The sequence below is a fragment of the Sapajus apella genome, unplaced genomic scaffold (genome assembly GCF_009761245.1).
Source record: "Sapajus apella isolate SASKATOON/1434 unplaced genomic scaffold, GSC_monkey_1.0 scaffold55, whole genome shotgun sequence".
Classification (NCBI taxonomy): domain Eukaryota; kingdom Metazoa; phylum Chordata; class Mammalia; order Primates; family Cebidae; genus Sapajus; species Sapajus apella.
This window is the reverse complement of record NW_022436995.1, coordinates 12,482,351-12,509,505: the sequence shown is the minus strand read 5'-3', so window position 1 is coordinate 12,509,505 and position 27,155 is coordinate 12,482,351. Positions and strand designations below refer to the sequence as shown.

The 27,155-nt window shown below is 44.7% G+C and overlaps 1 protein-coding gene across 2 annotated transcripts in view; it reads right to left on the bottom strand.

Annotated features, from left to right (window-relative positions):
• Positions 1–27,155, bottom strand: part of THSD4 (thrombospondin type 1 domain containing 4) — a 661,199-nt gene that overhangs the window by 37,601 nt on the left and 596,443 nt on the right. For both annotated transcript variants that reach the window (XM_032244849.1, XM_032244850.1), the window contains 3 exons: positions 13,959–14,134; positions 11,498–11,594; positions 4,817–5,092 (listed from right to left, as the gene is read on the bottom strand). In XM_032244849.1, the coding sequence (XP_032100740.1) occupies positions 4,817–5,092; positions 11,498–11,594; positions 13,959–14,134 (549 nt within the window). The remainder of the gene's footprint in view (positions 1–4,816; positions 5,093–11,497; positions 11,595–13,958; positions 14,135–27,155) is intronic.

Below are 27,155 nucleotides of genomic sequence, written 5' to 3'. Positions count from 1 at the left end.
TTGGAGATGGAGTCTCACTCTGTCGCCCAGGCTGGAGTGCAGTGGTGAAATCTTGGCTCACTGCAACCTCTGCCTCCTGGGTTCAAGTGATTCTTCCGCCTCAGCCTCCTGAGTAGCTGGGATTACATGCATGCATCACCACGTCCACCTAATTTTTGTATTTTTGGCAGAGACAGGGTTTCATTTTGCCACGTTGGCCAGGCTGGTCTTGAACTCCTGATCTCAAGTGATACACTTGCCTGAGCCTCTGAAAGTGCTGCGATTTTACAGGTGTAAGCCACCGCGCCTGGCTGCTTGCTCAATTTCTAACAGGTGAATCCACATTCTTTATGCTATGCTGACAGAACATGCGTAAAGGCAATCATAGGCTTGTATATCTAGGATACAATAAAGATGAAAAACTACCCTTATGCCTTTTCTAGTGGCTCATATATTCCACATTTGAAATGTGGTGATGGGCTGGGCGCGGTGGCTCACACCTGTAATCCCAGCACTTTGGGAGGCAGAGGTGGGCGGATCACAAGGTCAAGAGATTGAGACCATCCTGGCCAACATGGTGAAACCCCATCTCTACTAAAAATACAAAAATTAGCCGGGTGTGGTGGCGCCTGCAGTCCTAGCTACTCGGGAGGCTGAGGCGGAAGAATCGCTTGAACCCAGGAGGCGGAATTTGCAGTGAGCCAAGATTTCGCCACTGCACTCCAGCCTGGTGACAGAGCAAGACTCCATCTCAACAAAAAAAAAAAAAAAAAAAAAGAAAAAAAAAGAAATGTGGTGATGATATATTCATTTTTTCAAGAAACACAGGAGTGCCTACTGTGCGCTTGGTATGATGCCAGGTGCAGAGGTTGCAAAGTGTATATTCATGGAGACAGCCAAGCCAAGCAGGGCTGGGAAAGAAATGTGTATTGAATGGCTGTGCGGTCCCAAGGACGAAGTGCATACCTGTTCTTTGCAGAATCAGGAAGGCTTTGCAGAGGTGGTGTCTCAAAGCTTGGAATATGAGCAGGAGTGTGCTGGCCAGATACCAGAGTACAGTGAGGTAGTAACACAGCTATGTTTTGCTTTTAGCCTATTTGTTTACCTGCTTTTACCCTGCTTCATTTAAATGTCACCTCCATACCTCAGCGTGGATCACACAGCCTGGGGTGGGTTGTGGGAGCAAAAATTGGAACCTTTGGTTATGAGTTTGCTCCATTAGAGAGATCGTGGGAGCAGCTGGAGGACGCACGGGGAAACGGTACATGCTTTTGCCCTCATCTCATCCAGCCCACAATGAAAGGTCTTATGGGCTCTGGACAGGGTGAAAGAGAATCTTCTCTACATGCCACCTTGGTAGAAAAACACAGTGGGCTGGGCGCGGCGGCTCACAACTGTAATCCCAGCACTTTGGGAGGCCGAGACGGGTGGATCACAAGGTCAGGAGTTCAAGGCCAGCCTGGCCAATATGGTGAAACCCCTTCTCTACTAAAAATGCAAAAATTAGCCGGGTATGGTGGCGTGCGCCTGTAGTCCCAGCTACTTGGGAGTCTGAGGGAGGAGAATTGCCTGAGAACTGGGACCCAGGAAGTGGAGGTTGCAGTGAGCCATGAATGTGTCACTGCACTCCAGCCTGGGCTACAGAGTGAGACTCTGTCTGAAAAAATAAAATAAAAATAAAATATTAATTATTCTTATGACTTTCCCTGTTTTCACCTAGTTCTGAATGTATCTGGTTCCTTTGATGGGCATCACACCACTACCTAAAGGTTGAATATTTTAATAATAATACATTTTGATCTCGGGTTCCTATATCAATTACATTACATATGGTTTACCTCTATAATATCACAGACAGAGTCTCACTAGAATGGTTTTGGCCTTAATGCAGAATTATTTCTAGCTTTCTGCCTCTGTCAAGACATATTTTATAGGCATTTAATTTTTCCTCACAAAGTGTATAAAAGAAGTTGGTCCAATGAATCTACAGTCCACATTCTTTGCACATGTATTAAGTATGAGCACAGTAAAATTTGCACAATAAAACCTCTATAAATCAACACTCCAGTTACCAAATCATTATGGAATTGCAGAGGTTCCAGGCAGGAAAAGCTCCAGCCCCCAAGAAGAACCGAAGACTTAAATTCTATTCTCAAAAGCCACTAAGCCAATGCTTTGAAAAAGATAAAAACTTTAGAAGCTGTCATGAAAGATTTTTCCTGTGCTAATTTTGTCAGAGGTTCCAAACTTTGTACTTTTAGATACAAGTATCAGAAGAAAAGAAAAAAATACCCCAAACCAATGCTCTGGGGTATCACACAGTTCCCCAGTTTGCAGAGACTCCTGGGGGAGACAGCCTTCCTGTTTCGTTAGCAACCTCCCCTCAAAAAACAGCTGTTTCAGGGGATCAAATAGTACTTTACTACAAGTAAACAGGAGACCATTATCATATATGAGAAGGAAATTATAACTACACAGTTCATAGGTGTATCCTTGCAACAAGTCACCTTGAAACAGAAGCGGCATTGATTTCCAACCTGGTATGGAATGTCAGATCAAGGCTTTCTGGACATCACATTCCACACCTAAACTTTGGAGTTTTCAAGGAAATGGGACTTTTGGGTCCACTTCAAATTGCTGATGTGACCCCTGTGACACAGCCATGCTCTGCTTTCAGCCTATCACAACCCTGCTGTCTTTAAATTTCACCTCAACTGTATCCTTCCCCCCAATCCCACAAGCCTATCTTCTCTTTTGTTTGGAGAGACACCCCATGCTTTCTCCGGTGCCGTGGACTCTCTTGTTGTGAGGGGTCAATAAAGCTGACTCTGTTGGGCTTCAGGTTTGTCCCTGGTGATGCCACTGAGATGGCACCCCTCAAAAGAGCAGTGGTTCCATTTCTAGATTGTGGATCTTCGGATACATTCTGCCATTTTCATTTCACTTCCTGAAAGTCAGGGTCGACTTGTGAAAAGTTGTTAAACAACATGCTAAATGTGAAATGTCAACCCTCACTTTAAACTTTCCCTGTTCAGGGCATCAGATGAGGACCTCCTTGGGTTTTACAGTGGCTTTCTGATTTTTGGGCATCCATCAAAGCAGGGAGTTTGGAAACTGTTGTATACTGTTAACCATTGTCTGCCCACGTCCTGCATGAAATACCATGATTGCTTCTGGAACGTATCTTTAATAAAGCTGGATACAGTTTGGCTTGGAAAAGAAAACATAGCTGATTGGGTTAGTATAATGGGTGAATACAAGGTTGGGATTTTCCTGGGATAGTATAGGAGTTGTGAGTGCTGGTCAGTGTGAAAACCAGCTAATTAACACACCAAGCTCCCGAAGTACGTTTTGTTTTCTGAAATCCTTAGATGTGAGAATGAGTTTCAGTGAGGATTTGTGAAGTCTTCCACAGCCCTGACTTGTAGATTAAATTTTAGATCTTGAAGCATGTGAGCATATTCTGTTTATTAATGAATATGTGTGTGCAGCAGGCCTGAATTGCTCAAACCCTGCACATGCCAAAGACAGGCCCTTGGCCGGCTCCTGAAAGATAACCTCTAGCCCTTGGAATATTCCACCTGATAAGACTGTTTTTTTTTTTTTTTTTTTTAAATGCCTGAAGTCTTGGGCCACACGGTATTGATTTGGCTTCTGGGGTGGTAAAGTAGCTAGTGTCACTCGTGTGGGAGCTGCATACCTACACCACTGACCCCAGTCAAAACATGGACACCAAAGCTTGGGTGAGCATCTCCGGTTGGCAGTATTTGGCATGTGCTGCCAGCCTCGGAGTTACACCATTTCTGAGAACATTAACTGCATCCCCGTGTGACCCTGCTGGAGGGGATACCTGGAGGCTGGCGCCTGGCATCTGGACTTTGCTGATGCGCCTTTTCCTTTGTTAACTGTAATCCCTATCCTTTGACTGTAATGAATGGTAACCATGAGCAATTCATTACTCTTCCAGGTCTTATAAGTCCTTTGAGCCGATCGTTAAGCCTGAGGGTGGTCTTGGGGGCCCCAACACAATCTCACACCCATGAGCCATCTCACAGACAGGCTCACAGAGGTGAGGGTTTGCCGCATCCCTTGGGCCAGGGTCCCCAACTGGAACCAGGCTGCACAGCAGGAGGTGACTGGTGGGTAAGCGAGACCCACGATGGTGTTAGATTCTCATAGGAGTGTGAACCCTATTGTAAAGTGTGCAGAAAAGGGATCTAGAATGCGCACCCCTTATGTGAATCTAACTAATGCCTGATAATCTGTGATAGGGATGTTTCATCCTGAAACCATCACCCCATCCTGCCACCATCCATGGGAAAATTGTCTTCCATGAAACCAGTCCCTGGTGTCAAAAAAGCTGGGGACAGGCGGGTGGATCACAAGGTCAAGAGATTGAGACCATTCTGGCCAACACAGTGAAACCCTGTCTCTACTAAAATACAAAAATTAGCTGTGTATGGTGGCACACACCTGTAGTCCCAGCTACTTCGGGAGGCTGAGGCAGGAGAATTGCTTGAACCCAGGAGGCGGAGGTTGCAGTGAGCCAAGATCGTGTCACTGCACTCCAGCCTGGCACCTGGTGATAGAGAGAGACTCTGTCTCAAAAAAAAAAAAAAAGAAAAAAAAAAAAAGCTGGGGACCGCTGCCTTGGGCCACTCACACATTCCTTGCTTAGGGTTCTGCGGGGGTCCACCTGTCCCTCACACAGGCTCACCTTTCCCACACCGATGAGTGCTTTCCCTAACACGCAAAGCACTTTTGAAAATCAGTGAGACAAAGGCGAACATTGCAGTAGGAATAGCAGCTGTGAGCCACAGACGGTTCACAGGCTCACCTTTCCCGCAGGTCGTGGAGCATTCTGTCGTCCCAAGCTGCTTCCAGTTGTGATCCCGGCTTCGCCGTGGGGGCTGCGGTGCCGGTGGCACCAAGGTATCCGGTCGACGGGGAGAAAATCTGTCCGGATGCCTGACCGGGAAGGTCTGTGCTGATTCCGAGGTGAACGTCTCCGGGGCCTCCCCACGCAAGTCCTCCTTCTTCTCGTTCCTCCCTTTCGCGTCTCCCTCCTCCTGGCTCCTGCCTTCTGTCACTAACTGGCCGTTGAGGGGTTCCCCTAGGAGAAGGAGGCGTGCACACACAGAAGCAGGATCAGTTTGGACGCTGAGTTCTAAAGAGGAAATTGCTTCAACAGCAGACGCTGTGTAGCATGAGATGGTTTCGAACTCACAGCACATAAGCACATCTGTTTAAAACCAGCAGACACCTATTAGTGCTTTCCCTCACATGCAAAGCACTTTTGAAAATCAATAAGACAAAGACGAACATTGCAGTAGGAATAGTTGTTGTGAGCCATAGATAGTTCACATAAGAAGAAATACAAACAGTCAAAGTCATATAAAAATCCTCAGCTTCACTCATAATTCCATAAATTCACAGGAACAGACCACCACCACCACCTCTATGTACCTAACACCAAAGACTGGAAAGGTTGGAAACTTTAAATTTCACATAAATTGTATCCTTCTCCCAAATCCCACAAGCCTATCTTCTCTTTTATTTGGAGAGACACCCCGTGCTTTTCCCAAAGATTGGAAAGTTTTTCCCAAAATGCCTGTTGAAGGTACAGGAGAACACGCTTTCAGTCACTGTGGAGGAGGCTGCAAATTGATCCATGGTTTGCAGGGAAATTTGGCATTATCTGCCCAAATTTTAAATGCACATACCCTTTGACTTAGCAATTCAGTTTCAAGCAATCTGTCCTGCAAATATTTTCTTTTACATAGAGCAGAATATACAAGTATGGTTACTGAGGATCGATTGATTGACTGATCGATTGATTGGAGATGGAGTCTCGCTCTGTCGCCCAGGCTGGAGTGCAGTGGCGCGATCTCAGCTCACTGCAACCTCCGTCTCCTGGGTTCAAGAAACTCTCTGCCTCAGCCTCCTGCGTAGCTGGGATTACAGGTGCTGCCATCATGCCTGGATAATTTTTGTATTTTTAGTAGAGATGGGGTTTCATCATCTTGGCCAGGCTGGTCTTGAACTCCTGACCTCGTGATCCACCCACCTTGGCGTCCCAAAGTGCTGGGATTACGGGCATGAGCCACCACACCTGGCCACTGAAGTATTATTTGAAATAGCAAAACAGTAGAACAGACATAAATGTTCATCAGTGGTACTGGTTAAACTACGTTATGCTACAAATACAAAATGGAATACTATGTGATTTTTGCAAATGATGCAGCGAATATATGTTCTGGCATGAAGAAGTGAGTGAACATTGTTTGGTGAAAGAAAAAAGCTTAACACACACACACACAGAGACGTGGCAGGTCACTTTTTGAGATACTAATTTGCGTTTGGTTTTCTGTCTTTATTCCTCTACCTCCTCGGGTTTGAAAGAGGAGCCAAGTCCTTAGATGTTATTGCTTTGTTTCTGTGCAGGACAGAAAACAAAAGCTGCTAGAAGTCAACAGCTTTCCTTCCAAGACTGCAGGCCTAGGCTGTCATTAAGGGTAAGTGGATGTCCCTGAGGGGTGCCCCAGACAGGAGGAGGGCACATTTTGAGAGAGAGAGAGGAGAGGAAGAGAGAGACAGAGAGCAAGAGAGAGAGGAGAGATAGAGACAGAGAGCAAGAGAGACAGAGATAGACAGCAAGAGAGAGAGACAAGGAGAGAGAGAGAGACAGAGACAGAGCAAGAGAGAGAGACACAGAGACAAAGCAAGAGACACAGAGACAGAAGGCAAGAGAGAGACAGTAAGAGAAAGAGACAGAGACAGAGAGCAAGAGAGACAGAGATAGACAGCAAGAGAGAGAGACAGGGAGAGAGAGAGAAAGAGACAGAGACAGAGCGAGAGAGACACAGAGACAAAGCAAGAGAGACACAGAGACAGAAGGCAAGAGAGACAGAGACAGAAACAGAGATCGAGAGAGAGATAGTAAGAGAAAGAGACAGAGACAGAGAGCAAGAGACAGAGAGACAGTGTGAGAGACAGAGAGTAAGACAGAGAGAGACGAGAATAAGAGAAACAGCAAGAGAGAAAGAGACAGAGAACAGAGAGCAAGAGAGAGAGCGAGAGACAGAGACAGAGCAAGCTAGAGAGCAAGAGAGAGAGAAAGAGAGAAGTTTTCAAGGTGAAGGAGAGGTAGGTGTGTGGGGTCTTGGTTTGCTGAGTGCCATGGAGCCTTAGGTGTGCCGGACAATGTTCCAGGAGGAGGCCACACCTGCGGTGGGAGAGGGGCCTGGCTGCCAGCCTCACCAGCATCCTGTGCCCCCCATGCAGGTTGGAAGGAGCAGAGCCCTAACCTGAAGGCCCCATGAGGCTGCTCCTGGTGGCACCTCAGCAGAATTAGTGTGGACAGACCACCAGGGGGTCCAATGCTTTGGTTTGTCAAAGAGTCTAGATCTTTGCTTATACCTGGAGTGTGTGTGTGTGTGTGTGTGCACGTGTGTGCGTGTGTGTGTGTGTGTGTGTGTGTGTGTGAGACCCCCAAGCAGACTGCGATGGAATTATCTACTGGTTTCAAATAAGGGGGAAGTTGAGGTCAGATTTAAATTGACTAATTGAAAATAATAATATGCACTATTCCTTGCACATCTGCGACTGTAGTCAGTGATTCAAATGGGCTGCAAACATGTTTGTGTATGCATAGAGAAAGGCTAGGTGCAACCCCACCAAAGGGCTAGGCTCCCTCTGGGAAGGGCCTGGGGTTGGGAGCTGTTGATTTTTTAAAAATAGACCTTTTTTTTTTTTAGAGCAGTTTTAGGTTCACAGAAAAAGTGAGTAGAAAGTATAGAGTTGCTGGGCAGGTGTGGTGGCTCACACCTGTAATCCCAGCACTTTGGGAGGTCGAGGTGGGCGGATCACGAGGTCAGGAGTTTGAGACCATCCTGGCCAATATGGTGAAACCTCATCTCTACTAAAAATACAAAAATTAGCTGGGCATGGTGGCACGTGCCTGTAGTTGCAGCTAATCGGGAGGCTGAGGCAGAAGACTTGCTCGAGCCCAGAAGGCAGAGGTTGCAGTGAGCCGAGATTGCACCACTGCACTCCAGCCCGGGTGACAGAGGGAGATTCTGTCAAGAAAGGAAAGAAAAGAAAAAAAGAAAAAGAAAAGGAAAGGAAAGGAAAAGGAAAAGGAAGAACAGAGTTCCCATACAGCTACTCCCACCACACAGGCACAGGGTCCCTAACCACCACCATCCCACATCAGAGCGGTACATGTGTTAAAACTGACTATCCTACATGGACATGTCATGATCGTTTGGAGTTCATAGTCCACATGAGGGTTTGCACTTGGGGGTGAACATTCTATGGGTCTGTGCCAGTGCACAGTGACATGCATCTGCCAGTGTAACATCACATAGAGCAGTTTCACTGCCCTGAAATCCTGCATGCTCCACCTGCTTATCCCTCTGTCCTCCCAGCCCCTGGCAACCACTGATGTTTTTACTGTCTCCGCAGTTTTGACGTTTCTGGAATGTTATGTAGCTGGAATCACACAACAGGCAGCCTTTTCAGATTGGCCTCTCTCACTTAGCAACATGCATCGGAGGTGCCTCCGTGTCTCTGTGATTTGATGGTTCATTTATTTTTAGTCCTAAATAATATTCCATTAGTTTTTATCTGTTCACCTATTTGAGGACTTCTTGGTTGCTTCCAAGTGTTGGCAATTACGTGGCAGTTACTTTTGACTCTACATATTTCTATTTTGATTGGATATTGTTCAAGTATGTTTCATTGCAATACAAAATAAGGAGGCAAATTCTAGGGTTACCAGAGAACACAGTTAAAACTACAAGGGGCCTGGGTGAGGTGGCTGGCTCAGGCCTGTAATCCCAACATTTTGGGAGGCCGAGGTGGGAGGACTGCTTGAGCCCAGGAGTTCACGGCCAGCCTGGGCAACAGAGTGAGACCCCATTTCAGTCATAATAAAAATAATAAAATCATTAAGATTTTCTAAGCTTTTTTTTTTTTTTAATTTTGAGACAGAGCCTCTCTCTGTCACCCAGGCTGGAGTATAAGTGGCTCACTGCAACCTGTACCTCCCGGGTTCAAGTGATTCTCATGTCTCAGTCTCTTGAGTACCTGGGATTACAGGTGAGTCACATCTGGCTACTTTGTGTACTTTTAGCGGAGATGAGGTTTTGCCATATTGCCCAGGCTAGTCTTGAACTCCTTGGCTCAAGCAATCTGCCCGCCTTGCCTTCCCAAAGTGCTGGGATCACAGGCATGAGCCACTGCAACCAGCCTCTCAGCTTTTTCACTAGGACTTTCTTACTTAGTTGGCTAACTATTATCCTTCATCGTTTAGAATATGACATGCAAATGCAACCAAAAAATCAGGACCAGGCATGCTGATATAAATGAGAACTGTCCAAGATGTTGTTGGACAAAACAATTTAAAAAATCTTTCGGAGCCTTGTGCTGGGCACAATGCTGGGATGGACATCTAATTTATTCACTCTCCTTCCATGTCCTCCCTCCTGCCAAAAACCACTCAGACTCCATTGATATGGAAGATGAAGCCTGGTCACAATGCCCCTGCTCACCAACTTTTGACAGGTGACCCTTCCAGACCTGCCCTAGCCCAGGGAGCTGATCCCAGAACCCCCATGCTATTCATGAGCTAAGACCCGTCAGGCCTGACAGAAATCATCATCATCCTGATAGATTTCAAATAGTCTGTCTGATTATCCCTGTAAACCAGCAAAGGACCCCAGAAATCTTATCCAAACTTGGTTTCTCAAACTGTGCATTGCTTCTGAACATGACATAAAAATTCTCTGTTGCACTGAGTGTGCTGACTTGGAGTTTGGACCACACATCCCCTCCCCATGTGCTGGGGACGCACCCGACTATTGTTCTCCCCAGTGTGTAGCTGTCAGATAACCTGGTTATCCCAACCAGAGCTCAGAGAAGGATGGATGGGCCAGGTTTGGCATCTGTGGCTTTATTTCCTCCTAGGATATGGATGGGACCACGTAACCTCTCAGCCACATAACAAGCACAGGTATGGTCACACAGGCCCTCCTCAGGTCACTGCCCAGGTGTGGGACCTGCACAATTATTAACTTATTTTTTCTAAGCTTCCATTTCCTTACTCTTAAAATAAGGTTAATAACATTATGTCCCTCCAAGTACCTTCCTCTGTTGTGAGAATTCAGCACAGCAGTTTATAAGTCCTTATACACAGCAAGGACTCGGTGCGTGTGAGCTATGATTACCATGAATACTTCCGCAGACATTCCTATTTTAAGGAAGGTGAAGACTGTCTGCATTTGGGGGGTGGGCTCCATCATCCTCTGCTCTCTCTGCAGACTCAGAGAGCAGTCCCATGCCCAGTGCCAGCCGAGAGAAAGCTGCCTGCTCTGCCCATAAGCAGAGCCCACCGGGAAGACTCAATATGGATTGTCAGGTGTGAACTCACGATTCTTGTCTTATAGGTCAAAGTATTATTAACAGAAACAAAAGGGGACCAAGAGAAAAGGCATATAGTAGACAGATAATGGCCCCCTAAAGATGTCCACATCCTCATCCCTGGAATCTGTAAATACGCTACCTTACATAGCAAAAAGGGCCTTTGCATATGAAACTAGAGATTTTGAGAAAGAGGGATTATCCTGGATTGCGTGGGTGGGCCCAGTGTACTCTCAAGGGTCCTTATAAAGGAAAGAGAGAGATGGATGAGAGTCAGAGAGGAGATGTGACGAGGCCAGAGCCAGAGAGAGACGTGAAAGTGCCAGCCCGCTGGCTTTGAAGGTGGAGGAAGGGGCCAGGAGCCAAGGAAGGCAGGTGGTCCCTAGAAGCCGGAAAAGGCAAGGAAGTGGGTTCTCTCCTAGAGCCTCTGGAGACAGCTAGGCCCTGATGACACCTTCATTTTGCCCCAGGGAAACCTGTTTCAGACTTCTAACCTCCAGAACTCTGAGAGTAAATTTGTGTTGGTTTTTCTAATTTTGAGATAGGATCTCACTCTGTCATACAGGCTAGAGTAAATGGTACGATCATGGCTCACTGCAGCCCCAACCTCCTCGGGCTCAGATGACTCTCCCACCTCAGCCTCCTGAGTAGCAGGCACACACCATCACACCTGGCTAATTTCTGCATTTTTTTTTTTGTAGAGATAGGGCTTTCATCATGTTGCCCAGGCTGGTGTCGAACCCCTGGGCTCAAGTGATCCACCTGCCTTGGCCTCACAAAGTACTGGGATTACAGGCGTGAGCCCCCTTGCCAGGCTTGGAAGCTAGTAGAAAGCATTTCAAATGTTGAACTGGCAGGGCAGACCCAGGATGCTCACACCATTTTTTAATCGAGTGAATGACACAGTCTCATCAGTAACGGCTCAGACAAATGGTCAAGCCTGCTCCAATGTCAAGGCCCCTTGGCTTTGAAATATGCGTCCCTGGGTTTTCTCTGTGTTGACTGAGAGACAGAGGGTGGATGCACAAGAACTGAGAGAGAGAAGGCTTTTCAGGAAGTGACCCAGAGTGCCCGGCCACAAGACAAGGGATTCTACCTGGTCTCCTGTGGGGCAGCACCTGGGGGCTGATGGCGTTGGTCCCCATGATCACGTACTCGTAGTGCACACCTGGGTTTGGCTGCTGGTGTATCATCTGCCGACAGAAACATCAGTGTTACTGCACCTGGCCCGTACGCACACCCCTTCTCCCGCTGGCTTGGGTTTCAATGGCATTAACAGAACTATTGATAAATGACTGGGATGGTTCACTCTAGTACGAAGCTAGTAACATTAGTGAACCCGTGGCAGATTAAAGGAAGTCATTTCCGGATGGCTTTTGGTTATGTACATTTGAAGAATGAAGAACTTAGGCTGAGGAAGTCAGAGGAAAGCTAAGCTAAGAGTCAAGATTTTTCTCAGCTCCAAATGGGAAGATGGAGCGATGGTAGCAGAACCTTTCTGTTGGCTCACAGCCTCCGTGCCATGGCTTAGATTTTGCTCAGCGCTCTCAACACAGATGAATACGTGTACACTGCAGGAGACCTGTTTTAACAGTAGGTGGTGCGAGAGAGTCATGCAAACAAGCAGCAGACATCCTGGACAGAGCCATCCCGGGATCCTTCAGGTCCCTCCAAAGTTCTCGACCCGGCTGCTGAGGCTGGCTCCAGGTTTCTCCCCCTCTCATTCACGGAAAGCCCCAGAAACATAAAGATGGGGTCAGGAAAACAGGTAGAAGGGACCCAAGTCTTGCTGGGTCATATTCTCTTAGGAATGATGACAAAAAATAGGACACCAAGCAGGAATCTACGTAGGGCTGTGGAAGTCAGCAGCTGAACATCATCCGGGCTGAAAACATATTGCATGAACACGGCCCAACAGAATACATCCTTCCCTGTCGGATCTGGAGTCCTTGCTGCCCATGGCTTTCCTGATGGGAAGCAGGGTGGTGGGCCAAACCGAGCAGCAGAATGAGAACCCACGGTGTAAATATGAGCTCTGCAAGGAGACACGGTCGGTTTTGATATTTCTGTCTCTGTTGACCAGCTGTGTAACCTAGAGCAAGTCCCTTCACCCCGCAGCGCTGATTTCTTCCTTGAAGAAGGAAGATGTTAGAATCATGTCACTCTCAAAGGTCCTTTCCAGTTAGAAGCTCTCTGAGTCACTCCTGCATGGTGGGTCCTGTGTCTGTTCTTCCTATTTATGCCATGATCTCTTGCCCACTTCCTACTGATGAAAGGGGTGTCCGTTTTATAAATCACCCAGAGGCAGGCAGACCTGAGAACTCCTGGGATTCTCCTACCCAGGGACCAGTATCAAAAACCATCGGTATTGCAGAAATATGGCGGTGGGCACTGAACCCCCGAGGGACACAGTTGTGTGGCCTCAGGTTCCTGCTGTGTACCCCTCATCCTCTCACTCCCTTTTCATACCATGTTCCTCTCGGTCTGTGGCTGGAAATCCTCCCTCCCTGTCTGTTGCCTCTTCTGCTTGAACATTCTGCCAGTGCAAACCTTGTCCCGTTTACGAAATTGCTGTTGGCTTCCATTCCTAGACCACCCACAGCAGGCCTTTAATAACCTGAGTTTTTACCTCTGATACCATGTGAAATGTATTCAGAGTCAACCGACCAACTGACAGTCTGAAAAAAAAATCCAAAATTAACTGTAACAAGGCTTCCTTTGTAATTTTGAGTCTACTGGGCCCAAGAGGAAAGGCCACAGGACTGTGTGCAGGTAGAGAAGTAATGACAATGCAATTAATAATATTTCTAAAACTCTGACACAGCAAATATGTTAATCAGCTCAGCTTTGGGGACAAAAAGAATGTGTATAGTCATGGGTGATCTCATTCTTTTTATCCAAATGTTATTTCAAGCTTTTATTTCTTATCACCCTTTATTTCATGGTCTTGTTAAGAAGACTATATTCTAGTGGTTTCCTTTGAACCATTTAAAACTCTTGAGTAATTTAATATTTTAGTTTCGCATAAAATAAATTAAGGTTTTGTCTTCTGTGAAGCAGTGAGCTACTAGTAAACCTCTCTCCTGTGATCCGAGCTCCATTGTTTCATCTGGAGGGCTCTGGAACTCTCCTTTCTTCATTTGCTCTGAGTTTGAACAGGGCTGGGAGCTGGGAGTGATCCTGCTTTCCTCTGCCTTAAAACACACACGCCAAATTAGCATTATGAGGAAAGTGCCTTGAGGAGATCCAGTGCTCATGAAATAAGGGGCATGTTTTGCCTCTGATTTGGTTCAACAAGTAAAGTCGGTTTTACTGGGTCAATAAACTCTGAAGGTCATACGCATCTGGTGGAGGTGGAGGTTTCTATGAGCTAGGCCCATTCAGAGGTAAAGGCGAAGATAAACGCCAAGCATTCAAGGGGTGCCCCCAACAGGTTCTGCTCAAAGGGTTTTTTATTGAGTGTGGGCAACGATTTGTGGCTTATTTGTTCAGAGTGTGTTCCTCAGAAGTGACAAGATTCAAAATCCAAAGGACAGTCCAGAAACATCCAAACTCACATAGACATCCAAGATCTCGTTGGTGGGACCTTCCGCCAAAAAGGACTCTCCAGCAGTGCTTGAAATCTCATTTGGACGCTTGTAGGTGAACATGGTCCCTCCGCCCTCGTATTTTCCTGGACGATCAATTGCCCAGTTCCCATTGATGATGGAGCGTCCAGAACGACTTCGCAAGGCTGTTGAGAAAAATGAGACAGTTCTTCAGGTAAGCCCAGGGTGTGCACAAGGTAGAGAGCTGACTCCCCCAGTCTCTGGCTTCTTCATTCACCCAGGTTTTTGTTAGGATCCACCATGTGCCAGGCAGTGACCCAGGCCCCAGCGCACCATTAGGCATCTAGATTACATCCTCTTGGGCTGAACCACTTCTTCAGCCCACTCTAATCCCTTCTACCACTAGGACTTAGTATAGAAATGTAGGTGAAAAGGATGTGGAAAATGGGAGGGAAAGGAAAAAGGGGAGGAAGAGAAAAAGGGGGGAAGGGAAACGAATTTATATTATATACCATTATCTAGGTGAGAGGTTGCACACTGGCAGCCCAAGAGCTGATTTTGGCCCATAGATGGGTTTAGTTTGGCTTCTGTAGTGTTATTAAAAAAAAAACAACTGAGCCCAAATATAAGAATTGGAATATTTCACATAAAAATTTTTAGAGTTCTAGCTTCTCTTGTAAACCAGCAAGACATGTTAACAATGGCTTCACACTCCCTCACGGCAGCAGCGGGAGCCCAGGATGGCTGCCCCTCTCAGATGGGCCCTATATGCTCTGATTTGCCCCAGTCCCTGCCCCTCCTGTTGCCCCCAACCACCGAGGCTAAGTCTCAGTTTACTACCCCTTTATTTATCAATATGGGTGATTTATATCATTTTTCATACTTGCATTGTTCTTTTTCTGATCCAATTTTTTCCTTTTCCTTTTTGTATTTTTTATTTTTGGAGACAGGGTCTTGCTCTATTGCCCAGGCTGGAGTGCAGTGGTGTAATTCTGGCTCACTGCAGCCTCAACCTGCTGGGCTTAAGGAATCCTCCTGTCTCAGCCTCCTGAGTAGCTGGGAATACAGGCATGCACCAGCATGCCTGGCTAATTTTTGTGTGTATGTGGGTGTGTGTATATATATATACACACACATATTTTTTTTTTTTTTAGCGATGGGGTTTTGCCATGTTGCCCCAGCTGGTCTCAAACTCCAGAGCTCAAGCGATCTGCCTACCTCAGCCTCCCAAAGTGCAGGGATTACAGGTGTTAGTCACCACACCTGGCCTGGAATTTTTCTTATAATTCTTTCTACTTACATGTCTACTACAAGTGGCAAAGCTAAAGACAGGCCAAGAGGGTCACATGATTTTCTCCTGTACCTGGTCAGCTTCATTCATTTCGATGACCCTCCTGACTTCCTGGGCATCTGAGGCTGTGGGCTGTGTTAGATACCCCCCACACACTGTCACATTTAATCGTCACAACATTGCAGAGCAGATGTTATGATCCCCATCTTTCAGAGTGGCTCAGAGATTCGAGGGAACTTGTTGAGGTTTATGAGGCCCATGGGTGTCAGACCTATGATTTCGAGTCTGTACTCAGGAGAGGGGTCAGAAAGGAGAAGGGGGCAAGGAACAAGGTGTTGGAGTTAACAGGAGAAGAAGGGGTGGCATCTGGAAGTAGAATTTCTTCAGCTTCTCTTGGTACCTGGAAACCCACAAGCCAATGGAGGACTGGGTTTAGAGGTGGTCCTTTTTTTTTTTTGAGACAGTGTTTTACCCTTGTAGCCCAGGCTAGAGTGCAATGGCGTGATCTTGGCTCACTGCAACCTCCGCCTCCCAGGTTCAAGTGATTCCCCTGCCTCAGTCTCCCAAGTAGTTGAGATTACAGGCGCCTGCTGCCATGCCCTGCTAATTTTTGTATTTTAGAGGAGATGGGGTTTTGCCATGTTAACAGACTGGTCTCGAACTCCTGATCTCATGTGATCTGCCCGCCTTGGCCTCCCAAAATGCTGGGATTACAGGCGTGAGCCACTGAGCCCAGCCGAACATGCTGTTTTAAGTGCTAAGTACATAGTGGACCTGTGACGGCCACTGGCTCTTTGCACCTTCAGTTTACAGAATTCCTAAATTTAACTTTTTACAATTTTGTTATGGAAAAATGTATACATATGCAAAAGTAGTGTGAACAATATAATAAACACCCATGTACCCACTGTTCAGCTTCAACAAGGATCAGCTCATGGCTTCTCTTGGGTCACAGTGCAAATATGCATCCTTCAACTTTTCAGTAGGTATCACTCAAATATAAGAACTTTTTCTTAGGCCCCCCCACCCCCCATTTTTTTCTTTTAAGCAGTGCCCCTACAGTGGGCCTTCCCAGAGGTCTGGCCTGCAGAATCAAAAACTGCACAGAGGGGCAGGAGAGGCCCAAACTCCAGCTGGGCTCCCCCTGCAGACTCCACCCAGGCTGGCTGGTGCCATGGCTGCTGGGAGGGCAAAGCTGCAGACCTTTCGCTGCTGAGTTACAAGATCAGTCCCGCTTATTGAGCGGCAGGAAGGGTCAAGGGTGAACACTGAGGAAGAACAGATTTGGGGCTATTCTTTATGAAGAACCACACTTCTCAAGAATGGTCCAATGCCTAACATTTTCTCACTTCCCGCTCATTCCTCAACCATCTCCAATCTGCTCCTGCCCCCAGCATTCCACTGAGTAAATTTAAAATTAGTATCACCAAGATCTCTGTGATGCTAAATCCAATGGGTGTTTCCCAGACCTCCTCTTCTCAGGTGTCTGCACTTGGCACCATTCCATCCTACCTGAGGCACTCTCCCCCGGCATCTGGGACACCACGCTCCCCTCGCTCTCCTCCTGCCCTCAGCTTGCTCATTTCTGTTTTCTTGTCTCTCTCATCTCTCCCTGCTTGGCCATTAAATATCAGAATTTCTTAAAGATTAAGAGTAGACCTGCTTTGGACACTTCATGAGCCATGTCCTAAGACCATGACTTCAACTAGCATATGCCAATGACTTACACATTTATGTCGACAGGCCAAACTTTGCCTCTGGCCTTAGAATTTTATACGTAATTGCCTCCTTGCCAGCTTCAGTCAGATGTCTTGTCTAAGGCTGAACCCAACCCCAGCCTCAGTGTTTCTTATCTCAGTAAATGGTACCACCATCCCCTTAATTAGACACCCAGGAATACCTCCTCTCTTCCTATTCCCCCAAATCTAACCCATCATCACATCTTATTTAACCTCCTCCGCCTCTCTTCGCGTGCACTGCCATCATCCAGGGCCAGGCTACTATGAGATCTTATCTGGACTCATAAAGTATCTTCTAATTCATCTTTCTGTTCTCTTCTGTTCAGCTAGAACAGTGTTTTCAGGATGTAGCTTAGATCACCAACGATGGCTCAAAATCCTTCAATAGCTTTCTATTGCTCTAGGCAAAACAAAAAACAAAACAAACAAACAAAAAAACACAAAACAATCCCATCAATCACAGAGGCCTCCTCCCCAGACGCTGCAGCCCAGCCTCATCTTGTGTCACTGTTCTTCTCTGTGCTCTGCCCCTGGGCCTTCTTTTAGTCCATCGACAACATCATGCTCCCTCCACAGTGCTGTCCCTTCTTCCAGAAATGCTCCTCCCTCAACTCCAAGTCCTATTCATTATTATTTTTTTTTTAGACAAGGTTTCACTCCTGTCATCCAGGCTGGAGTGCAGTGGCACAATCATGGCTTACTGCTCACTGTAACCTCCTCCTCCCAGGCTCAAGCGATCCTCCTGCCTCAGCTTCCCACAGGTGCACACTACCACATTCGGTTAATTTTTGTATGTTTTGCAGCGATGGGGGTTTCACTGTGTTGCCCAGGCTGGGTCTTGAATTCCTAAGCTCAAGCAATCCTCCTGCCTTGGCCTCCCAAAGTGCTGGGATTGCAGGTGTGAGCCAACACGCCTGGTCTTATTCATTCTTCAGATGTCAATTTCTCCAGGGCAGTCTTCTCCCATCCCCAGTCCAGGCCCCTCTCTTCCCTGCTATGCTCTAGGAGATGCAAGAGCCTTTCCTTCAAGGCATTTAATTCAGTTTGTCCATACACTCACGGAGGGAGTTATTTGATCAATGTTTGTCTCCTTGTACACTGCAAGCTCCAATTTCATCACCATTACAGTTTCAGAGTCTAGTGTAGTGCTCGCCACATAGTAGGAACTGAATGTTTACATGGTAGACAAGGGCAAAGAGCCCAAAAGAAAAGCAAAGAATAATAAATGAGCGATTCACAGAAAACCAAGTACAAGTACCCACTAAGCAAATGAACAAATGCTCTGCCTTATGTATAATTCAAGAAATGAAAATCAAAGCCACGGTGGGATCATCCTGACCCTCCAAATTAGCAAACATTAAAAAAAATTAATATAGCAAGTATTGCCAGGTGGGTAAGCAAGCAAGTGTCCATGACATTGCTGGTGGGAATATAAACAGACTCAATCATATTGCAGTACAATTAGATTACATTGCTAAAATTTTAAATGCCCATACACTTTGATCCAAGAACTCTACTTCTAGGAAACTACTTGAGAGAGATACTTCTATAAGTTTACAAGAATATTTGTAACAAGAATATTATCTGCCGATTTTTTTAAATAGAGAAAAAAAACTTACCTAAATGTCCATCCATAGAACATTGTTTAAGTAGATTGTAACACTGGCTGTTCATACAATGCAATACCAAGTGACCCAAAAAAGAACGAGCTAGTCTGTGTGAGTGGGTATGGAAAGGATTCCGTGATACATTTTTGAAGGAAACAAAAATTCAGAAGAGTATGTTTGGTATAATACTGTTTGTGGATACTTTTAAATAAAGGCATAGACATAAAATACATACATAAAATGTTTAGAGAAAGATAGTCATAAAACTATTAACATTTGGGGACAGGAACTGGGGTTTATGTTGGGATGGGAGATGAGAAGGGAGAAATTTATTTCCCATTTGATATCTTTTTACTGACATTTATAATTTGTTTTACCATATACACGTATTACCTTCTTTAAAAACATTTTGAATCAATATAAAGGACATGGTGCAAGCAGAAATACTTGTGACAGGTATTTTCTGTTTTGTATAGCTTCTTCATACAGTCCCATTCACAGCATCAAAAATGCAGAATTGAGGTAGGTTCTGGCTACAGTTTTATTGCTCTTAATGAGAATATCATAGAAGAGGTTATTATACGGAAACCACAAAGTCCATTAAAGAACCATGTGAAAGACTGCACAGGAGAAAGCCACAAGGATCTCCCTATGAGATTAAAAATTGGGACCTTGAATCTTTTTACCATCTATTACTATTACTCAACCATTCTCTCTAAAGGTTTGGGTTAATCTTGAATCATGCAATAGCAAAGAAGTTTTAAAATGCCACAATAGATTCTTAGCAAATGTGGTTCTGATTCCATAGGTCCATGCATTGGCTTCTGAAACAGCTCAAAACTAGCCCCCATCAGGCCCTGCATATCAAAAACAGCTGCAGCTACAATTTATATGCCTGCAGGCAGTTCCAGGGCTGGGAATGGCGTCCAGAACTACCTCACAAAAAGGTGCAGGTGGCTCCTGGCTCTTGCTAGAGGCTGTGTTTGCTGAAGGTCAAACCTGTTTGAAGGGCAACCTCATAGCTATGCCAATATGAAGATACCTTCACTCTTATTTGACATTTGGGTTTTATTTCCTTTTTTTTTTTTTTTTTTTTTTTGAGACAGGGTCTCACTCTGTCACTTAGGCTGGAGTGCAGCACAATCATAGCTCATTGTAACCTCGAACTCCTGGGCTCAAGGAATCCTCCTGCCTTGGCCTCCCAAAGTGCTGGGATGACAGGCATAAGCCAATCGTGCCTCGCCCCTTATTCCAGTTTTAGTTGTTGGTGCTGGGCAAATATTTTTGGCCTAAATTGTGGGTACCAACAATGCCATTCTCCAAGATTCATGTAACAAGAGCTTATATATGCAAGCCCTGATTATCATATACTTTAATCCCATAATCTTTTATTTATTTTTGAGACGGGGTCCCACTCTGTCACTCTGGCTGGAGTGCAGTGGTGCGATCTCAGCTCACTGCAACTTCCACCTCCTGGGTTCAAGTGATTCTCCTGCCTCAGCCCCTCGAGTAGCTGGGATTACAGGTGTGTGCCACCATGCCCAGCTAATTTTTAATGTTTATTTTTAGAGAGACAGGGTTTTACCATGTTGACCAGGCTGGTCTCAAACTCCTGACCTCAAATGATCCATCTGCCTTGGCCTCCCAAAGTGCTGGGATTACAGGTGTGAACCATCACACCCGGCCATAATCCCATAATCTTAATGCCCATGGTTGATTATGACCCAACCACTTGTCCCTACAACCAAATAAAGAAGTCATGTTTCCTTACAGCAGACACACGACTATGATCTAGATATTTGCTGCTTCTTTTGAAAGAAATGAAAGTGAAGTTCCTCCTAGTTTCTGGCTGGGAGAGAGGTTAGTTAAAAAAATTAAAAGGAGGGCCGGCGCGGTAGCTAACGCCAATAATCCCAGCAATTTGGGAGGCCGAGGCGGATGGATCATGAGGTCAAGAGATCGAGACCATCCTGGTCAACATGGTGAAACCCCATCTCTACTAAAAAATACAAAAAATTAGCTGGGCATGGTGGTGCGTGCCTGTAATCCCAGCTACTCAGGAGGCTGAGGCAGGAGAATTGCCTGAACCCAGGAGGCAGTGGTTGTGGTGAGCCAAGATCGCGCCATTGCACTCCAGCCTGGGTAACAAGAGCGAAACTCTGTCTCAAAAAAAAAAAAAAAAAAAAAAGGAAAAAAATTTCTCCTAGCACTAAATCCCAAACTTCGTAATTTTTCAGCAGTTCTTGGAAGCTATTCGGGAAGTAGCCGAATAAACTCAAGTGGTCAGACATCACTGGCTACCAGTACAATGCCAGCAGGAGGTCGGGAGCCTGGCTTCTTTGCCATTTCTGGTCTAAAATATGAGCTTCCACAGAATCCCACACATGGGCAGGAACCCAAACGGGTCTCAGAGTGTGTTAGCTAATGAGGATACCCTGAAAATGAAATACGACTCTTCATGTACTGCCTTGGAGGGTTCTGTGAATTCTTTCTTTTCACTAACCTCCAACTGAAATTCAGCACTTAGTTTTATTATGAATGTAAGTAACAACCATAATAATACGCAGGACTGTGACTCTAACACCGACAGAAATCACACAGATATTCATGGGACATTATATACGTTACTGATATTTTGAAATATTATTGAAGAACACATAGCTATTCTGAAATTATGATAATTATTAGATCCTCTAGGAGGTCTCCTATTTTAATGTTAAAGAAGCATGTGGTTGGGCACAGTGGCTCACGTCTGTAATCCCAGCACTTTGGGAGATCTAGGTGGGTGGATCCTTTAAGCCCAGGAGTTCAAGACCAGCTGGGCAACATAGGGAGACCTTGTCTCTACCTAAAGTAGAAAAATTAGCCAGGTGTGGTGGCACACACCTGTGGTCCCAGCTACTTGGGAGTCTGAGGCAAGAGGATCCCTTGAGCCCAGGGGATTGAAGCTGCAGTGAGCTGTAATTGCACCACGGCACTCTAGCCTGGGCAACAGAGTGGGGCTCTGTCTCATAGAAAGAAAGAAAAAAAAAAGCACGTTATTATATGGTAAATTTGTTTTTTAAAGAATATTCTGATGGCCAAATGCAGTGGCTCATGCCTGTAATCCTAGCACTTTGGGAGACCAAAGCAGGCAGATCGTTTGAGACCAGCCTGGGCAACATAGAAAAACCATTTTACAAAAATTAACAAAATAGCCAAGTGTGGTGGTATCTGCCTGCAGTCTCAGCTACTCAGAAGGCTGAGGTGGGGGGACTTCTTGAGCCCAGGGGGTTGAGGCTGCAGTGAGCTGAGATCTTGCCACTGTACTCCAGCCAGCCTGGGAGACGGAGTGAAACCGTGTCTCAAAATATACATTTTGATAATTGCAATTCAAGAGAATTGGTTTCCTTTATACTCTTCCGTATTTATGAGTTTAAAACACTGTTCTAAGAATGCACCCATAGACTGCCAAGGAGTCCTGCTTCCACCTGGATATTTCTGTTTAAGAATTCTAATCTCCAAAATGTCCTTCTTTCCTTTGGACCAAAATAGTAAACATAAGCGGTAATGCATTAAAATTCTGTTAAAAGAAAAGCAAACATCTCTTCTTAGGTAGACCAAGTGTAGTTTGATGTAATGTCCAAATTATGGTTTCTGTTAAACAAATATATGTACACATTGCACAGTAATTTTTTTTTCAGTGAGATTCACTTTGGCATTTTGAGTTTGGATAGAATCAAATCTGCAAGTTTCTAAAACATGATGTAACACATTTGGACTGAAAATCAGAGAGGATCAGAGAAAGAAGGCTGGCTTTCTCTTTGGCACTGTAATCACAGGTTGTAAGGGGTTTGAGTGAAGGGGAATGCCAAGGTTTTGTTCTTATTTCATTGCTAAATTATAGCAAAGTATGGCTAATTCCCATTCTTTAAAACATTAGATTTGATTTATTCTGACTCCAAATTTCCTTTGCTTACTAACTTTAAAGAAAGTTTATGTGTATTTAAGCCTCAAATAATGTTGTATGAAATTGATCCCACCTATGGTGTAAATATAAGAAGAAAATAAACTGGTCAAAAAAGTATTGGGGGTTGTAAAGGTACAGCCAGTGACTTTGGGAGTTCAGTCCATGGAGCAGTCAGACACATGCCAATACAATATGACCAGAGAGGCTGGTAAAATTTCCACGAGATGCAGAGGCTCTCAGAGAGGAGGTGGCATTTGAGCAGGGATTTGCAGGGAGAGGAGTGGATTACCTGACAGGGGATGAGGGAAGGGCACTGGGGGCCTTGAAGAATGGCATGGACAAAGGCAGGAAGGGGCATGACCTTTGAAGGATGGAGAAGGGAAGTTGAGAGGTGCTGGAGTGTGTGTAGATGGGAGCCCCTGGAGATGAAGTCGGATGGGAAGACGTCGGGACAACTGTGAGGGCTGATTGTGGGCACCGGAAAGCCTAAAAGATTTTGGATCAGGATATGACATCTGAGATCCAGTGTTAGGAGCCTACACTGGCAGCTGAATAGGAAGATGGGTAGCGTGTGATGCCCAAAGTTCATTCACACCACACACAGTTCTCATGTACTTACCATGCCTTACCCAGCCTGTGGACAGCCCTGAGACTGTGGCCACCTCAGGCCATGCTCCCCTGCTTAGGCTGAGCTGTCCACTTGCCCAGAGCAGGGAAGGACTATGTCTGCCCTTTAGAAGGAATTCCAGGAGGCTACTTTTGCCAATGGGTCTCATTACGGCCCAATTTATCTAAAGGGAAACGTGATATCTTTCTCATTCCAGAGTAGTTGCTTCATAATCTCCTCCTCTAAAAACAAGAAATTGTTCTCCCATGACTCAGACTGTAGTTTTCACAATCTTTTTTTTTTTTTTGAGACATGGTCTTGCTCTGTCCCCCAGGTTGGCATGCAGTGACACGATCACGGCTCACTGCAGCCTCAACTTCCTAGGCTCAAGCAATTCTCCCACCTTAGCCTTCCGAGTAGCTGGGACTACAGGTGTGTACCACCATGCCCAGTTAATCTTTTATTTTTTCTAGAAACAGGCTCTCTCTTTGTTAACCTGGCTGGTCTCAAACTCCTGGCCTCAAGTGATTCTCCCACGTTGGCCTCCCAAAATGCTGGGTTTACAGGCATAAGTCACTGTGCCCAGCCTGCTGTAACTTTTTTCACAGGGCAGAAGGCTTGTCTCATTTAGTACCTGACAAACAGACACTCGATAGATGTTGCCCAGTAATGCTGGCAGCCCCCTCCCATCTGGGAGGTCTTGTTCAAGGGCTAGTCACTTAATGGCCCCATCCCCACTCCTCTGCCTCTGTGCTGCTAGCCCCTGCTTCTAACTCTCATCCCTAATCTTAGTGTCTATGCTCTGTTTGTTGATGGTTAATCAATTGCTTTTGTGAATTTTTTTTTTGGGGTATGCTAAATGCTGTATTTAAGTTTCTCAAGATTTTTTTTTTCTTTTTTTTTCTTTTTTTTTTAACCTCAGGAGCAGAATGAATTAATCAGACTCTTCAGCCTGCGGCACTTCTTGTCGGCTGTTTACTCTGTTTCTTTTTCCCTGCAGAAGCTCTTTAATTAGGTCCCACTTGTCTATTTTAAAAACATTATTTTTAGATGAAAATAAACAGAGACTGACCAGAATGCAAGATCAAATTTGTAAGATAAATCACAAGACTTCAAGAAAATTTAGTCTTGTGATAGAGGAAACTTGGGCTAACTCCTTACTTCCAGGTGTTACCTTTCTTAGGGCTTCATGGGAAAGCTAAGCAGCACGGGTGGAGTGGGTTTCTCTCTATCCATCCTGAGAGTCTGAAAACAGCACTTCCATCTATCTTCTGCTATCCTTCTTTCTAATTTGATTTTACTTAAAACTTTCTTTAAAAATGTAAAATGTTGGCTGTGCACAGTGGCTCATGTCTGTAATCTCAGCACTTTGGGAGGTTGAGGTGGGTAGATCATGAGGTCAGGAGTTCAAGACCAGCCTGGTCAACATGGTGAAACTCTGTCTCTACTAAAAATATAAAAATTAGCCAGGCATGGTGGTGGGCACCTGTAATCTCAGCTACTTGGGAGGCTGAGGCAGAGAATTGCTTGAACCCGGGAGGTGGAGGTTGCAGTAAGCTGAGATTGCGCACTGTACTCCAGGCTGGGCAACAGGGTGAGACTCCACCAAAAAAAAAAAAAAAAAAAGAAAAAGAAAAAGAAAAAAAATGGTAAAACGTCAAACATACTAAAAGTAAGCAAAGCAGTATAATAAATTCTCAGGTACCCATCACAAAACTTCATGAATTATCAGCATTCAGCCATTCTTGTTTCATCTATAACCTACACCTCTGTAATTGCTTTCCGATTTTTTCACTTTCAACACTTCCCTCGGGGCAATTGTTTTCTTCTTTCCCCAGGAAGTACTCTCTCAATTTAGACACCAAGAGTAAAGATTTTTTTTTTTTTACTCGTCTGGTTTAATTCCATTTCCAAACTGGGTTAAATAGTGCAAGGTGGAGCTCAGAATGGAATTAACCTCCCTTGCAGAATGTTGCTACAACTTGTGGTATTGAGCACCAGGGATGGTAGGGTCCAGGAGACAGGAAGGTTGTGTAAGCCAGACAATGTCTCTTTCTCAGAACCCCAAGGGGCAACAGCTGCTGAAAGAATCAGCAACATCGGTGTGGGCAGAGGGCCATGTAGGCACAGTGACCTCCATACAACAGCCGCTGGGGCCCTGCAGAGGATGCTAGGAGCTCTTTTGGAAGACAGCAGGAAGGACCAAAGCAGTTCCTGAGTGCAGTTCCCCAGGGTAAGAGGGTGGCCACATGGCCCTGGAATAGGAGGAATTTAATGCTTGGCAAGGACACTGTGGTAGCTATCCTGCTCAATGAGAGGGACCAGAGTATATAGGGTTCGAAGATTACAATGATGGCATCTTGGATTAAGATGATTCTAGTCACTGTTTTCTGCCATTGCCCAAGCCTTTTAAACTAAACTTCCCAGGTTACCTTGGCTTGAGAAGACTGGGCTGCTTCATTATTGATCATAATATTAACAGTTATCATAGCATTATGTGGATTCAACAGTTAATTCCACTTTTACAGATGTGAACTTGATGTTTTAAAATTTATTCGTTTCACCTCCTTGAAAAATTCCCCTTCCCCAACCTTTCACCCCTGGTAACCACTGATTTGTTCTCTATACCTATGGGTTTGCCTTTTCCAGAATGTCATAATAAATGGAAGCATAGAGTATGTGGTCTTTTGAGTCTGGCTGCCTACACTTAGCATAATGCATTTGAGATTAATCCACGTTGTGTGTATCAGTGGTTTATTCTTTTTATTGCGGGAGTAGTATTCCATTTCATGGATTTACTCCACGTCATCCATTCCCCAGTTGAGGAATAGTTGAGTTGTACTACTGTAAAGGGCTGTGAATCGAGGTTTATAAATTTTATTGATATTTTCAAAGGACAAGTATGTTTTTTCTTAATTTTCTCTATTGTTTTCCTGTCTCAAATTTCACTGATTTCTGCTCTTATCTTTGTTATTTCCTCCCTTCTACAAAGCAAAATCCAAATAAATATGATTTGGGATTAACTTGCTCTTCTTTTCCTAGTTTCTCAAGGTTGAACATCACATTATTGAATTGAGCTCTTTCCGCTTTTCCAGTATAAGCATTTCATGCCCTAAATTTCCACTAAGCACTGCTTTAGCTGCATCCCACACATTTTGACATGTTGTATTTTCACTTCCATTCAGCTGAAAATATTTTCTAAGTTCATGTGAGAATTCCTTTCCAATTCAGTGATTGTTTAGAAGTGTGTTGTTTCATTTCCATGTTTTGTTTTTAAATATTTGGGAAATTTCTAGATTTTTTGCTGTCACTGATTTCCAGTTAAATTCCATTGTGATGGGGAAAAGCCATGTTTATATTATAGCTATACTTAAAATTTTAAAAGTCTGTTTTATGGCACAGAATATAGTTTATTTTAGTGACTGTTGCATGTACACTTGAAAAGAATATGTGTTCTGCTGCTGTTGGAGTGTTGTATAAATGTCAATTAGGTCAAGTGTTCTACTTGTTCTATCAGTTATTTTAAGAGGAAGACTAAAGTCTCCAAGCATTATTGGGGATTTGTCTATTTCTCCTTTCAATGCTATCATCAGTTTTTGCTTCATGTGTTTTAGTGTTTCCCTGTTTAGATGGATATACATTTATGGCTGTTATGTTTTCTTGGTTAATTTCCCCTTTATTATCATGTAATTTCTCTCTTCATTTTTGGTAATTTTTCTTTGTTTTGAAGTCTACTTTGTGTAATGTTAATATAGCCACTCCTGTTTTTCTTTGATTAGTATTTCCCCATATGACTTTTTAAACATTTGTTTCCTTTAAATCTGTTTATATATGTCATTACATTTAAAGTGGATTTCTTATAGACAGCATATCATTGGGTCTTTCTTTTTCAGTCTAATCTGACCATTCACATTTACAATGATTAGTGATTAGATTCCACTCGACTATTTCATTGCTCTTCTTTTTGTCACCTTTTAAACTTCTCTGCTCTTTTTCCTTTCTTTTTTGTATTT